Source organism: Varroa destructor, unplaced genomic scaffold (genome assembly GCF_002443255.2).
Source record: "Varroa destructor unplaced genomic scaffold, Vdes_3.0 BEIS01000003.1, whole genome shotgun sequence".
Lineage (NCBI taxonomy): Eukaryota > Metazoa > Arthropoda > Arachnida > Mesostigmata > Varroidae > Varroa > Varroa destructor.
The window spans coordinates 9,557,782-9,572,735 of record NW_019211456.1 but is presented as its reverse complement, the minus strand read 5'-3'; the positions used below and the strand labels follow the sequence as shown (position 1 = coordinate 9,572,735).

Here is a 14,954-nt window from a genome sequence, read left to right as displayed (position 1 = left end):
TGTGACTGATATAGTCTCGTACAAAGCTTTCCCTTTTCATGAATAAATCAATTATCTAAGGCTTAGGAGCGAAACCAAAACAACTTCCTTTCGAACTTCAAAAGCAAAAACCTTTCTGCTATTATACGCCAAATCAACACTGTCTTGCAATGTATCTGCGTGGATGAATTCTTCATTGACTAAGGAGGGCCGGCAGTTCCTTCGCAATACCTATTTGTCCAACAACATAGAGCAAGAGCGTCCGAAAGAACCATCTACTGACTTCGACATTGCAACTTCGAGTCCTGTCGAAGAATCCTTATGGTACTTATGGCAAATAGTTTTACCTGAGGTTGTAGCAAGCAGTTGTTGCTCGGGCGTAGGTGGCGGGAGTTCTCCATTAATGACCGCCCTGGCGAAAGGCGTGTTCAGATGTTTCAGTGCGTGTTCGCGTAAAAGAGTTTCAACGGACTCGCCCTCCAGATCGGTTAGCCGAGAGGAATCCCGGAAACCTTTGGCGAATGGGTTCGAGTCAATTTTTAATTTAGTTATCTGTAAATCCCACAGTATACAGAGACATACTATATATGATTATACTCGTATGTACCTAAAATTTCGAATGGAGCACTATGAAAAGATACTTAGAAATACTACATCTCTCTAGGAACGCCTAATTCTCTATTCGGAAAACAATTAGTATAAGTTTCGCTTTTTGTCTAATAATCATTGACTGACTAGTTGGTTTTGATAGGCAGTGACGGCGGTGAACGTTGTCTCTGGAAAGACAAACATCTTGTATTCTTCCTTGTCGAGGCTGTTAAACGTGGGTGGGTTCGATGCATAGCAGTAGTCGGGCCGCAGCTTGACCAGGTGTATTCTCGGCTGATACTTATGCATGGAGTTCAAAACAATATGGCCCTGTTTGTCCATCTCGTTGTTTGTTAATTTCACCTTTTCAAACGACACGACCTACGATCGTTTCAGTACACACAAACATGCCGGAATAGATAAACAAAATGTTATCACATCCCTGTCTATAGTAAACGCAAGCAGATATAGAGGTATGATTGTAGCTAAACTATTAACAATCTTAGTATGTCTGTTATTATTATGGTGCTTAATAGTGTTTATGAGTAGCGCAAATAATTGTGAGCATCCATCTGTATCGTTTAATTCGCATAGCCGACCTGTTTTCGCAATTGGTCTCCGTGATAAGGCGAATCAGGATGTTGGTAGAGGACGTTTGCGCACGCCGGATCGGCTTTTCCTGCTACGAGCCAGCACGAACGATGATAGGCGTAGCGATATCGTTTGTTGTCGCAGGGAACAATGTCCATAAGAACGGCGTATCGCTGTTGTGGATGCAGACCGGTAAAGGAGACCCGCACGGTCGGAAACATTCGTCTGTTTAATGGAATGGAAGAATATGATTACTAGTTATGTTCTACGTCTATACACTCCGAGTAGATCGTTCGTCGCTATATCTGCTTACGTATCATATCACTTTACCTACTGCCTATCATCATGCCTTCCTACTGCGTTGTGATGGCAGTGTACCAGGCTGCGTCCTACCTATTCGTTTTCTTAAAAGCCAGAAATTATTTATTAGTAAATAAAGTGCATATACATTGTTATCTATATGCAATAGTTTTTATTTCTATTTCAAATAATAGGATATATACGTATAATTCGTTTTCGAAAGTACTTAAATTTAAAAAAAAATCGATGATACCTTTCAGCTGTGCGGATTGAAAACCGTTTCTTTCAGTCCCTTATACAAATAAAACTTCGGGCTTCTAGAATTATGGCGGTCCATTGAAGTTTATTTTACGTTATCATGCCTACTACGCTGACACTATCTTTAAATAAAAATTGTATTAAATTTTCTACCCTAATACTATGTTATAAAAATGTAATGCCTGAAGCCGTGGTGGTCCGTAGCATGATTATATATTGACGACTACGACCTATAGCAGCGTTTCTGAGGAAGCAATTATTAACTTTCCACCAATCCAGCATTTGGTGTTACGCTAGCGTCTGGTTTTTTATACGTATCGAAGCACCGCGAATACGCTGAGACGAATTTAATAATTAGTTTTCCTTCTATCGTTGTTTAATTCCACCTCATTTCCGCCCGCTTTTGGCAATACGCCCATCTAGAAAACGCTATAAATGGCGACCATCGAACAGCTTTTACCTCATAGAGCCTCTACTGTTTCACGAGACCTTCTTTGTCCTAGCTGGGGTAATAGGCCGCTATAATCGCCACCGCAGAAAGCGCAGCCGCTCGCCTATGGCCCATATGTTCTATACTTATGAGACTATTTCATAGTATCCAGACGGCCAGTCGAACCGTTCTTCGCTGAAATCGGTTTTAGGGACTGGAAGGAGAAGTCTCGCCGGTTCGGGACTCCACGAAGGGCTTATAATTTGATTTTAAAGTCTACTCTGCACTACAAGCACTTCCTTTCTTTGCTAGCAAAGGAATGAACCCTGTACCGTAGCCGCCAGTCGTCGTGCCCGACCTGTGCCTAACTGTAGATTCAGCCTCGGTAGAAGCTCTCTCTTTTCCCCTTAGTAACAGACATCGTGCTGGGCACACAGTGCAAAGACCACCGCTACATAAGGCCCGCTACTGTACTACTAGTACCTTTTCGGCTAAATTGAGAGAGGACAGGATCTCTTCGGAGAAACAAGCCTGCCGTCTGGATGGCCTAATAATCCCCAACTAAGGCGGTAACCAGCATGCCGCCGCAACAGAAGCGTTGCTGGTAGTTGGTTACCCCATTCATTACACTACGCTACCCTCCTTCTCGGTTCTTGCACGCTTGGCTCCTCCACTATTCGCCCTTTAGGCCCTATGCTTTTCGCTCCCTCTTAACTGCTGATCCTGCCGCCGGTCGATATTGGGGTGGTAGCCCAAGCGATAGTAAGGGTACAAGTAGGCTCTTGTTACATCAACCATAGGCGCGTTATGCGTCGGCTGTATTACCACCGTCTGGTCGGCTGATGTCTGCTTCCTGATGACCTCTACTTGCGCCTGATTTGTGCTCTGCTGCTGCTAGCGGCCTTTGAGCCGATCCTGAACCTCTCTAGCTAGGTCTACCCGGTCGTCTACCTCGTGCCGCCCCTTGCGCTTCGAAGCTTTCAGAGGGCTGCAATATGTGCTATTGCGCATCATGCGGAACATCGCGCTCGGCAGCGTCCGATGAGGAACACTATAATCACTACTATGTACGTCATAATCGTAATTAGTATTTTAATATCGTCGTCGTTACTCGCCGATCGGGTGAAGCGACAGTGGAGAGACATCGAGAGCCACCCAGGGAAAACGTCGTTTCGCCAATTAGATAATGAAAGCAAACAATGGCTGCCGCTGCTGGCTTTTTTGTGTTTCGAAGACTGATATTCTAATAGTTAGAAAGGCACAGCAGCCCACAATCGAGCAAAACGGAAAATATAGGCAATGTGAAGGAGTAAAATTTAAGTTTATCTATTTGCTCGCTTTTGTAGAAGTTCAACTTTAGTCGTTTGCCGGTAGAATTGCAAAGCTAGTAACTAGTGACCGGCTAGTCCTTGCATCGTTGGTACCCGTCGGAACTAAATTGTGGGTAAACATGGTTAAAATAGTATAATAATTTTTAAGCCGAAATATTTTCAAAAAAAAAGCTACTTCTTTTTGAAGCTTAAGTGTAGAGTTGTCGAACACCTGCATCCATACCAAAAATTTCGACTAAAAAAATAAAAATGTAAAATACAAAAAAAAATATTAGCAGATTTTGGTAATCGTCGGAGCACGTAGATCTGGCGTTTTTACTGGAATTGCCCCATCTACGACAGATTCTGTATGTGAAACAAACAAACCGCTATTACCAGAATGGAAATCATGTGAAACTGCTCATGTCCCGATACACTCAATAATGCAATAAATCGATTTTCACCAACAAGCCTCCCTTCGCTAGTCTCTGTACGAGTTTGCTAGAGCGCACTGATGCCGTGCGAACAACTTTCATGATCGACAGCTATTGACCCTCGTTGCCCCTTCTACCTTTATGACTGCGGCCAACCCCTATTAGTGCACCCCTCCGAAGCCATTAACAGGCTTGGATGGCATGCGAGGTGTTTCTAATTCATACGTAGCAGCGTTCATGTATGCAGATGCTGTCGTTTGTATTTTTGAATCTCACACGCTCGCGTATCCATTTTCATTCAAAAGTCGATAGCGTCGGGCAGGAAACACTGGCGAGACAGTTTACACCGACAACTTACGCTGTGTCTGACTCGTGTAACATTCTAACTCGGCTTTTTTGTTTCGCCCGCTTTTTCGAGTAATATTAAAATCACAGTACAGATCTCACGGTGCGGGTCATCAGCGACTAAAAATTCAAATTTTGTCCAGTAGGATCTAGAACAGGACCGGTACTCGGAAGTAACGAGTGACAGCAAAGTTTGCTCACCACGAGGCAAAGCTGGCCTCGTTTACGATGCCGACCTCTCGAACGATATCATCTATAACCTTGCTTCGAATTTATTTGGGACAATTAATGACTCATCGAGCTACGCTAACAACGTATCTACATCAAGACTGACCAAGGGCGGGACAGAAAAGAGACTCCAAAGAAATTTCAGGGTAAAGGACTGTGAGCATAAAGTATTTTCACAGGTTTTTCGTGCCACAACTTTAACTAGGGATAGCGCAGTAGCTTTGTGCATACATGTTGTTTGACTCTCCGCGAGAGTCTCGGTTTTTTATACGCAATAACATAATATATCATGTAAAGCTGGTGCTATGTCAAAAGAATAGAATAATATGCCGCTCCTGGTTATATTGTGTCCGCGCTATAGACATTATTTTTTGTGAAGAAAATAGGTTTTTAAGAGAGTTTAGTAGAACTTTTACGTATAATCAGCACTACCCGGGCAAGTGTGTTATGCAGTTTAGATGTGGGGTTCATTCTTCGCGGCTGGACTTGCTTTCGCCCAGACCACTGCCCAAGACTTCTCGATTCACTCTAAAGCTTGAAGAGAGATTTGAGTGTCAAAAAGTTTCGCCTGATGTTTTCCAGTTACCATCTTATTTAACTGGTGACTTAATCGCCTAACCGATAATCGCCTATTGGCTTTCTATTCAAGAAACGGGTGGGCACCTGTTACGATCATCCTTGTAATTGTCCTCGGTGCCTCATACTCTAGGTCGAGTTCGGGTAGCTTGAATACGACAGGTTGGCCAAATAAACAGGTAGATTCAGAGCCGATGCAGAGATGGACCTCCTGGCTAGACACTCCTGATTCCGTTTCTCGTTCATGTTGATGGAGCTGTTGTTGCTGTCATCATCCGTGCGACGGTACGGATTTTTCATGTGTGTGCCTTTACATGTGTATAGAGGGAATCTTGCGTGTGTTGCTGTCATTGTCAACTCCGATTCGTGTTCTACAATACGACAGATATAGGTGTGGTACTCCAGCTGGCGCCACTACTATTGTTTTTCTCTTTTGAACTGAATTAAAATAAGAATAAAAAGATGCTAATAAGATGGAAACCTGCCGTGTCCACCGGCAAATACGGGAAGTGTCTGATGCTACTGCCATTGCTGCTTGCAATTCGTACCCCGTCGCGCATTCTTATGACAAGTGGTTGTAGCAGTGATGATGGCCGCAGTGTATTTCTTCATTTGCTTAATGACTGCATTCGAAGCCCTGACAAAAGCCTTCACCAGCGGCTGAGCGTTTTCTCAGCGTCACAGTTTGTTCGACGATTACTGCTAGTAGTGGCTGACCATAAGTGAAATCAGGCGACGGAACAACCGGCCGATTCGATAAAGCTTGTAATTCTCATCATCGTTGTGTTCGTCGTCACGGCTGCTATGGCAGAATTATGAACGATTAAATGCAAAGCAGACGACGGTTTTGCGTGAGCAAGCCGTAATCCACTCCATTATCACGCCAGCGCGCTTAAAAAATGAAATGCGCCAAGCCGTTGTTGGAACAATGACGGCGTCAGAATATCGTTATAGTAGAGGAAGGATCGGGAACTGAAGAGACAGGTTGACTGGCCTATGCCGCCTAGCTAGCCTACCTGTAGCTAGTAACAACGGTGAATGATTCAGCTTTGTTCGGCCCGGAATATTCCGGCTTGCTCAAGACACAAGTGGCGCAAATTTGAAAAATGACATGCGGTATTTGCTGCTGCCGCACCCCCGCCGACATCGTGCCGCACGGTCGACGAGGCGTAGCTGGACACGCACACTACCGTGATGTCGTGCACATACGGCACTAACATTACTTTGCGCGTAGCGAGTGGAATAGAATAAATCACAGACACACACACACAATTTCATACATAGCTAGACATATACGATGATGGCGAAAATGACGATCCGGCCTCTGGTTACGGAGGTGATCTTTGTAGTGATATTTAGCGCGTTAAGTAGTCGTCAATAGCTGCCTCGTTCTGGGAAAGAAGTGCGAGCAAGACTAAAATGGACATGGAAATGGTGCAGTCAACATGCATTCGGTCTGCTTGGCTTCGGTGGACGACATGCAAATTGCTGCTCGTAGGCTTATAGATCTCACGGCCCCTGTGTTGCCCAAAGCTGGCCATTACTAATGCTGGGTACGTGGGATTGACGGGGGCTAGATGAGATAGGGAACAGGCACGGGGGGATGGTTGCAGTGCAGGGAAATGAAGTGTCGACAGTTTGACACGATTGATGTTGGGTAGCTTTGTCATTGTTGCTACTATTTTTGCTAGTTGGAAATGCTGTCGCGGAAACGAAGTCCAGGTCTGTCAGAGTTTCTGCATCTACTGATTGATAGCTGTAGCATTACTAGCATCGCCAGGTCAATCATCCTTAACCGATAGAGTTGAAGACGACGATCTGCGGGCTCGGTGAGGCCAGTCTGCATAACGATGAGGTGGATAACGGATGTACTCTAGAATGTGTTCTTACATCGACTATTTAGCTTCTTCGCTGTAACTTTGGCAAAGAAATAACAGAATTGATACGTATCACGTAAATTGAAATATAATAATGAAAATCATTTTACTATGGCTAATAGTTAAAACATATCGTTGTTACTGATTCCATGAAGCGAGTTAAAAATAAAGCGATTGGCTGTAGGGTAAGTCAGTGAAACATTACGATAGTTGTCCTTAGCATCCTTTCTGCCAAAAAGCCTAAGCTTTTTGTAGAATAGAACGCGACTTCTAAAAAGTAGAATGTTAGAATTTATATTGTGCTACTGCGTGTCACTGTATCTCAGTGGATCTTTTTCCATAGCGTACTATCGCAACGATAGATAAGCGTGTTAGTTCGTCGAACGTAATTACCAACACCTCTGAACAAAGTTAATGTTGCAAAGGTAAGTTCAAAGGGCCTATTGCTTGGAACGAGTTGCTTGTCCGTTTCGATTTAGCAGATCTAATCGCCTTGAGTTTCCGACACAATAACGTTAAGGTCAGCATGGCGGATTAAGTAGCTAGCCATTAACTTCTCCAACAAAGGGATATATTGGGTCGCGTTACCAGGCTACCTGTCGTAAACTCCTTCTACACAGCGGCCAGATGTCAAAAATACGTTTTCGTACTGAAATCCGGCGATGTCGAAAGTTTTCCGTCTACAATTTTTGCTGAATTATGGTCATATATTAATCACAGACTAACAATGTATTAAAAAGCATCTCTAAATATAACAACATAGACCCTTTAGGACATGCATTACCAACTTCAAACGGAAGATATCGACCCCTCAGAGCCTGTCCGATAAGATCGAAGGGGTCTTTTTATCGAACAGCGACTATATTCTTAGAAGTGCTAAAGTAATTCAAGAAATTCAAAACTCATGCAAGCTTACTATCTACTTTTAGCTTGCTAAGGTGATTTCACATAACCACGTATAGCATAAATCACGACAACGTCATAATTAAAGCATATGGCAGAAGAGTAGACCCGAAAGCTAGCCCTAAAACCTGTTCGGCCATTTCATCTATTCGATATGAGATGTACTCTAGAAGTGAAATTTCCTATGTTGCTGTTGAAGGTATAGTGTTGTAGGGAAGGCCACGTCGAGCGAACTCATACCGTTTCCATCAGCTCGTTCTCTTCCAATAACCACTTCCCTCCACCAAGTCATCACTAATCAGGTTACCACCTTTGTCGTTCTCCTGGGGCTAGATTCGGTAACCGGCAAGAACATAAGCACATTTTCTCTGCTTGCTTTTCCCTTCTGCCACGGTCTATTTTAGACCTCTCGAATACTTACAGAAATCCTCGCATGTAGAAACGGGTCCAAGCTCCTGTTGCACGTAACGGAAGCACCAGATGATCGTACAGACAGACACTCATTGACAGCAGCACTGTTGGCGTACAAACACCAACAGCTTGCGCGGATACCTGGATAATAACCCTAGGGCTTCAAAAAGAGATGCTAATACCATGGTGGATACTAACTCGAAGTATGTAGGGAGAACGTCGCACCGAAGATGTGCTGTTGTATGTTCTAGCGTGTAGTTAGTTATTTGGGCATTACTGGCGAAGATGTCTCCCAAGAGAATCCGCCGAAGAACTGATAACATAATCGACATTGCGATAGCGGTAGCCACGCACGCTGTGGAACTGAACGAGAGAACGGCGAACCAGGAAAGCAAAGGAATGGAAAAAAACATACCGGAGGAGGAGAGTTATTGACGATAGGAGGAGGACGCTATGTAGGAGTCAGGATAGAACAAGTAACTATAGTAAGAAGAAACATCAAACTGGCGCAGAAGTCCACTGAGGGTAACGCGTTCACGGGATAGCGGCTTCGCGCCGAAATTAGCACGATGAGCGGCTTCTCCCAAGTGCGTCGCGAGGCAAAATGGATGATCGACCGACTAGTACTGTTTCTGCAGTTACAGTCACTGCTCATCGAGTCCTCGAGAGACTCATATGAGAATGGCCGTCCAACATGCCAGAGCCTGAGTGCGGTAGGGCACTAATGACACTGCCGGCTGCTCATCTAATCCGCTTGCTCTTGTTTTTACATCTATTTTCCCTACCAACGAGGCCTGCGTGGAAATATCTGTACGAAGAGACTAAATAATGAAAAAAATCCTATTCAAATTGATGCATTTTAGTATTTAGCGGGATGTTCGTCTAGTTACGCGTGTCAGCATTGAATTCAACGGCCCTTGTCGTTAGCAATGCTGAAGAAGGACGCCCTTTCTCTGTCAATTATTAACAAGAACACGAAACGTGCGCGGTGCTATTCGTTGTAGCATGCATACGAATAGAATTGTTTTTGTCAAAGCATAAAATACGCCAATAGAAGTTAACAAGTAGGTTTTGATGCGTGCCGTCTATTGTAAAAAAGGCCTCTACCTATCCTAGAAAACAAAGGGTTCCACTTCCTGTCTTTGATCCACACGAAAGTACTACACTTAAACCGAAACAGTTTAAATTTGAAACACGCCCTCTTTTTTGGGCGTATAAAAATAAGCGTATTTGTCACATAAAATTCAGCCGTACCGGAGCATCTGGATCATCAGCTCAACAAGGGGCGTCTTGGATCAGCTTTGTTCCAACCAGAAAAGTGCGACAATCATCTTAATAGAATCGGTTGGATTCCAAATGGTGGCAGCGAAAGGCAGGTGCATTGACAAGAAGTACTTAAGAACCAAGTGGTTTAATCAGACGAGTTGCCCTTTATGTAACCCCATGTAAATGGATGTTGACGATGCAAACAAGTGACATATGGATTCTTCGCGCAGAGCGACGAGCTGCCTAAAATGAATCAGCAAGATGACTAAAGAAGACGCCAGTGCGCGAGCGGGTTCCATCAGCATCGGCCTATTAACATCATAGTTGTCCAAAAAATGAGCTGTTTGTGATTGGCCCAGAGCATGTGACACCACTGGAAAGTACGCCATCAATGTCAACGGTCAAAAACAACGCATGCGGGGCGGGGGCTACGAAGGTAGTGAATAGTTAGCAGTAGCGATGCATGTCACCCTGTCAGATCTGAATAGAATCGGTTACGCCATTAAAAATTTAGTTCCGACCTGTTTGTTAAATACACACCTAGACATGTCCATCTTATGCATACAGACGTCGTTATAAGCGTTGCAGTTAAGTAAGACGATTCGCCGTAATCACTGGAGCATCAGTTCTGAGCGACCACTGTCTGTCAAAGGTCGATAAAATTCAGACTCAGGTGTTTCTGTTATATCGTGTTATGTATCTGCATATTAGATGATGTAGATGGTTAAACCCCCACCCCGGGGTAACTGGGCTTTGTTCGGTCTTCATCAGCGTTTTAACACCAACACATCAACTAATTGAAGCAATTTCCATTGGAGATTTTGGTGCTGTGCAAGGCTCCTGCTTAGCTCTCGATGGCCTGTGCGCCATCTATTTAGCATGTCTAGTCGTCGCTATCCTTTGTTGTAACAACTAGCTTAGCTGTCATTACGGCTTGTTCTAAATTACCACCTAACCCCCCTGAGCAACTAGACGTTACCCGTATTTTGAGCGTCTTGGTGGACGATTGCGAGCCACGCTCAGGTTTGTCGCTCGTCCCTATCTAGCCAACAACGTCACCCGCATCGTGAGCGGGCTGACAGAAGCACTTGAAGAATCGCATTGAGCGCAGCTGAGATTGGGTACTGTGCTAGAATACATTGACATTTTGTTCACAGATGATTCGTATGCCTCGTAGTGCCTTGACGACTATTGGCCGCTAGACGACCAACAAGCAGACGATGGGAACTGTCTGTTAAACACAGAAACGTACCAACCCACATCGTCATGGCGTATCGGTTTTTCAGTAGGCGGTTATTATCGTCCGTGTTGCTCTGTCTGTCTGTTTATGAATGAATTGTGCACAGGACTCGAATGGCGATGATACAGACGCGAATTTGGCTAGCAGCGCCCTGAGAACATAGAGAAACTGTTTGTTACCGGGTCGTACATCGCTTGTGTAGGAACGAAGGCAATATACCATGTATCGAAAAACTAAGTAACAACCGAGTCTGTGTGGAAACGGCAGTTACTGAAGGAACATATTGACAAACAAGAACGGACCGTAAGCGTAAAGAACGAGCCCGCTTAGCGTAGCCAATCAGAACCTTTTCCAGACCAACACATCTTTCCGCAGAAGCAGGGAATCAAAATAATTTTTAATATTATACGAATCGCGGAAGCCGAATAACCGCTTAAATCAAAGATACAATTTTGAAGATGAAAGTTCTTTCGGAGGAAAGGTTCAACTAGAGATGAATTACTTCCACCGTTCTAACATCATAAAAGTCTTCACGGATGAATTTTACTTCTATACCTATTGCCGGACGATCTAGCAAAGCGTAAGGATAGAGGAAATACTCTCCTGGAGCACTCTTTTGTTGTTCCGATTTTATAAAAATTTATTTTGTAATCGTGTTTTGTTAAAGTATCTCGACTGTTATCAGCCTAGAGATGTTGGTAATACTCAACTATGTTAGGTACGCTTTGTACGCCAACTCTGCACAATTTTACTCGACAGAGTAGCCGTAAAAGCTCTCTACGGTTAGAATTGGTTTCGTCTGACGATAGAAGAACGTAGTCCCTTGAAACGTCATGCATAGCATGGGACTGCGTACGTCCGTGCAAATAACTAGTAGTAAATCTGTGGATTCAAAAAACGTTGCGACACAATCAGTATATCGTATAGGTCGTTTCGAACGCTAGGAAACCGAGCATTGGCTGTTGTTAACGATAAAGTCGTACGAAAACGTTGAAGATTACATCAAACGACTTTTACCAATATACAAGAACCAAAGAGAGCTGTATTGTACGACAAGTCCACTTCAATAACCCGGCATAGCATTGAATCTAATCCATCCTTTGTGGGATATGTGGGCACGTTTGATAATAGACCCTAGAGAAAATTAGTATTCTCTAGAATACTAACTTTGTGAGCTTATAGATGTAAAATATAATAGGATTCTTTTTTAGAAGATACTGCTCATTCTGACCACTTGGTAGGTTCTGCATGGTGGTTTTATTTTTCTATCAAGTGGAAATCTGTTTGGGCGGAACCACGTCCACTTGGCAAGCCGCAGAGAGAACTACCGGCGACTAACTTATGACGAGTGTGTGTATGATCGTGTTGCATTGGATGCGTGTATATATAGTTTGTGGGAAACACTGTTTTGACACGAAGCAGATCATAATGCTACAGTTTCATTCACCATTTCTTCCTCGTTACTCTTTTTCTCTGTTAGGGAGCAGCGATATGACAGCCGTAGTATTCTTACGGTAGCTGCGTGCTGGCGTTAGCGGTGCCTGTTACAAGCTCACGAGCTAAGTGTTCTTCGTCATCGTCGTCGCCTAACGTAATGTCCGCTTAGTGTTAAGAGGACGCATAAATAAGATGTTTTAGGGCCTCATAAAGGGGTCATATGTAGCGAGGCCTATGGGCCGCGCGTCCGACAGCTACATACTGTACGCATCCGGGCCAATACAGCGAGCCACAGACACGCTGCCGACTGATTACACATGTAGACGGAAAAAAGTAAAGGGAGGAAACCTGCAGCCAAAATGGGGAGCTAGCGGAAAAACACCCGATCCGACGGTCCCTGTTGTCCTGCTCCCCTCATACGTCAATGGATTAGAGAGGGCGTAAAGTAACACCGGATCACTCTCGTAGAATATCTGAGCGACACTATTTCATGTTTTATTTCTTATCGTTTCGTTAATCGGAGAGTACGTAATCTTATTTTGATCCAATGTATCAGACTGAATTTACGGGTTCTGGTCGGAAAACGTAGCCTATTCTAATCATTCTCCATGTTCTTTGCTAAACAATCTTTATATATATATGTGCTCACTCTTTACTGCTAGCACTATCTCACACCGGCTAATATCTTTTAAAAGTAAAGTCGCGAGCAGAAGACGATTAAGCCCGCTCGATTTTCCCTATATACTTGTTCGTTCTCGCCATTTTATGCGAGGATATTTATGCCACGGAGTAAAGTGGCCCGAGTGTGAATTGGCTGACATGGTACGCTGGGAATTTTTTATTCATTCTTTTTCTACAACTATCACTGCGGTTTTTACACACTCTACACGCTCTGACACCGAACGCCGACCCTGCCAATCCTTTGGAAGAAGCATCTGCTTCCTTTCGGACAAAACGAACTTCCGTTGTTGAATATGTTTCCATGTATGTACTTCACGAGACCGACGGTATTTCGCAGATTTTCGGCAACTGAATGCTAGCGTAACCCCCGCAGCGAAGAGCACGTTCGCTACACACTGGTGGCTGATAGCTAGTACAATAGATGACTTGTATTGAACGTAACGCTGGCAAGTGCGAGTCCTACCTAACGAATGACCTGATCAGGTGGCGTGGAAAAATTCAACCGCCGAGAGAAAAAATGTAATACGTTAGTGCCTGGCCGGGCGCGCGAAGTGGCGGAACTCGAGATGGAAACGGTCCTCATCAAAAGTGAGGCGAGCTGGTCTACATGTGATGCGTACTCTGTTCGTGTGTAGACAGACAGCCCACCGAGGTGCGAATCCATTTCTCACCACTCTGACGAATGAGTTTGCGCACAGTTGCTCGTGCCATGTAGCATCCAGCTCGTTGCACTCTACCTGATACATATGTACTGTTCATAGAGCTCGATTAGGCATGTCAGGCCAGCCTGGACGGGCGACCTGCACACCCTAGTGTACAAGACGATGACGAAAAACATGTCAAGGGCTTTAAGTATATACGAAAACGTAAGAATTACAATCGACTACAGTTTGGTACAAAAAACAAACGAGTGCATAATAGGGAGTGTGGTCTGCTGGTCACGTCGCATATCGATCATGGGGCTACTAATTGCAAGGCCAATCAGGCCGTCAAATTCAAATTTCACCTACACTGTTTCCGCTTTGCGCAAGATTCTACCGAAAGCAAAATAAAACTTCCTTAGATTTTAGCTGAGTGCGTCAGACCAGTTTCGGTAGATCAGGCGTTTCGGTTACGACTGACTGACTGACTGACTGACTGACTGATTGATCGTAACGAACTCCAGATAATAAAATTAAATCCACTCAGACAATAAAATCTTCAAAAAACACCTCAGATGCCCTTAAGTTGTTTTTACTAATCTCCTGCTCATTCCAATGGGTTGCTTGTCAACTCACACAAACGACTCAAGTGAGCAAAATGTAGACTCTTGCCTACCAAGATACGCGCAGGGTCAACCCAGACAGATAAGCAGGCAGAGAGCGGGACGATTTAAAAAAACATAAGGTAATATGCAAAACAGTTAAAACACCTTGAAGATTGTGCAAGTAATACGTCCTACAACCGTGTCATAAAAGTATTCATAGAACTTTTACTCTGTCAGTTAAAGACCGGCCTACGCTTGTCCGGCCTGCCTGCTATGCACAGAGCACGGCACATTTTAGGATATTGAAACGTGTGCCTTATATTTTGCGTTGTAAACTAGGAAATATTCGCAGGCTTTTCTTCTTCCGGAAAATGACAATTGTGTACTGAAGAGTGTGTACGACCTCTTTTGAGGACAAAGCTGTGTGCCGCCGCCAAGTGCTCTTTGCCGTCAAGCTGCCAAACGGCTTTACGACGGACGAGAGAGCCTTGAACACGAGCCTTATTTTGGAGCACGTTACAGCAAACATAAATACGTGAAACATGGAAAAAAACAAGGAAAATTGTCAGATCAGCCTCAGGAAGCTTGCAAAAGGATCAGACCTTACATTCGAGTTGCGCCGGATTTTTTTTTTAAAATCATTTGACGGTCAGTGTCTATATAACGAAAACATTTGCAGTCGGTTGAGAGTCGTTACTACCACGCATAATGTCGCTATTTGTTACCATTTTGTCAGGAGCTAGCACACTGATCCATTTAGGTCTATCGACCATATTGATCTCAAGGATAAATATAAGGTCAGTTTTTTAGGCTTGAAACCAGCTAGCGACTGGATCACGATTCCGCATGAGCAT

The 14,954-nt window shown here is 44.0% G+C and overlaps 1 protein-coding gene across 3 annotated transcripts in view; it reads right to left on the bottom strand.

Annotated features, from left to right (window-relative positions):
• The window catches only part of LOC111246362 (uncharacterized), an 81,891-nt gene that overhangs the window by 3,117 nt on the left and 63,820 nt on the right, over positions 1-14,954 (bottom strand). For all 3 annotated transcript variants that reach the window (XM_022795840.2, XM_022795841.2, XM_086984876.1), the window contains 3 exons: positions 1,167-1,383; positions 715-948; positions 327-531 (listed from right to left, as the gene is read on the bottom strand). In XM_022795840.2, the coding sequence (XP_022651575.1) occupies positions 327-531; positions 715-948; positions 1,167-1,383 (656 nt within the window). The remainder of the gene's footprint in view (positions 1-326; positions 532-714; positions 949-1,166; positions 1,384-14,954) is intronic.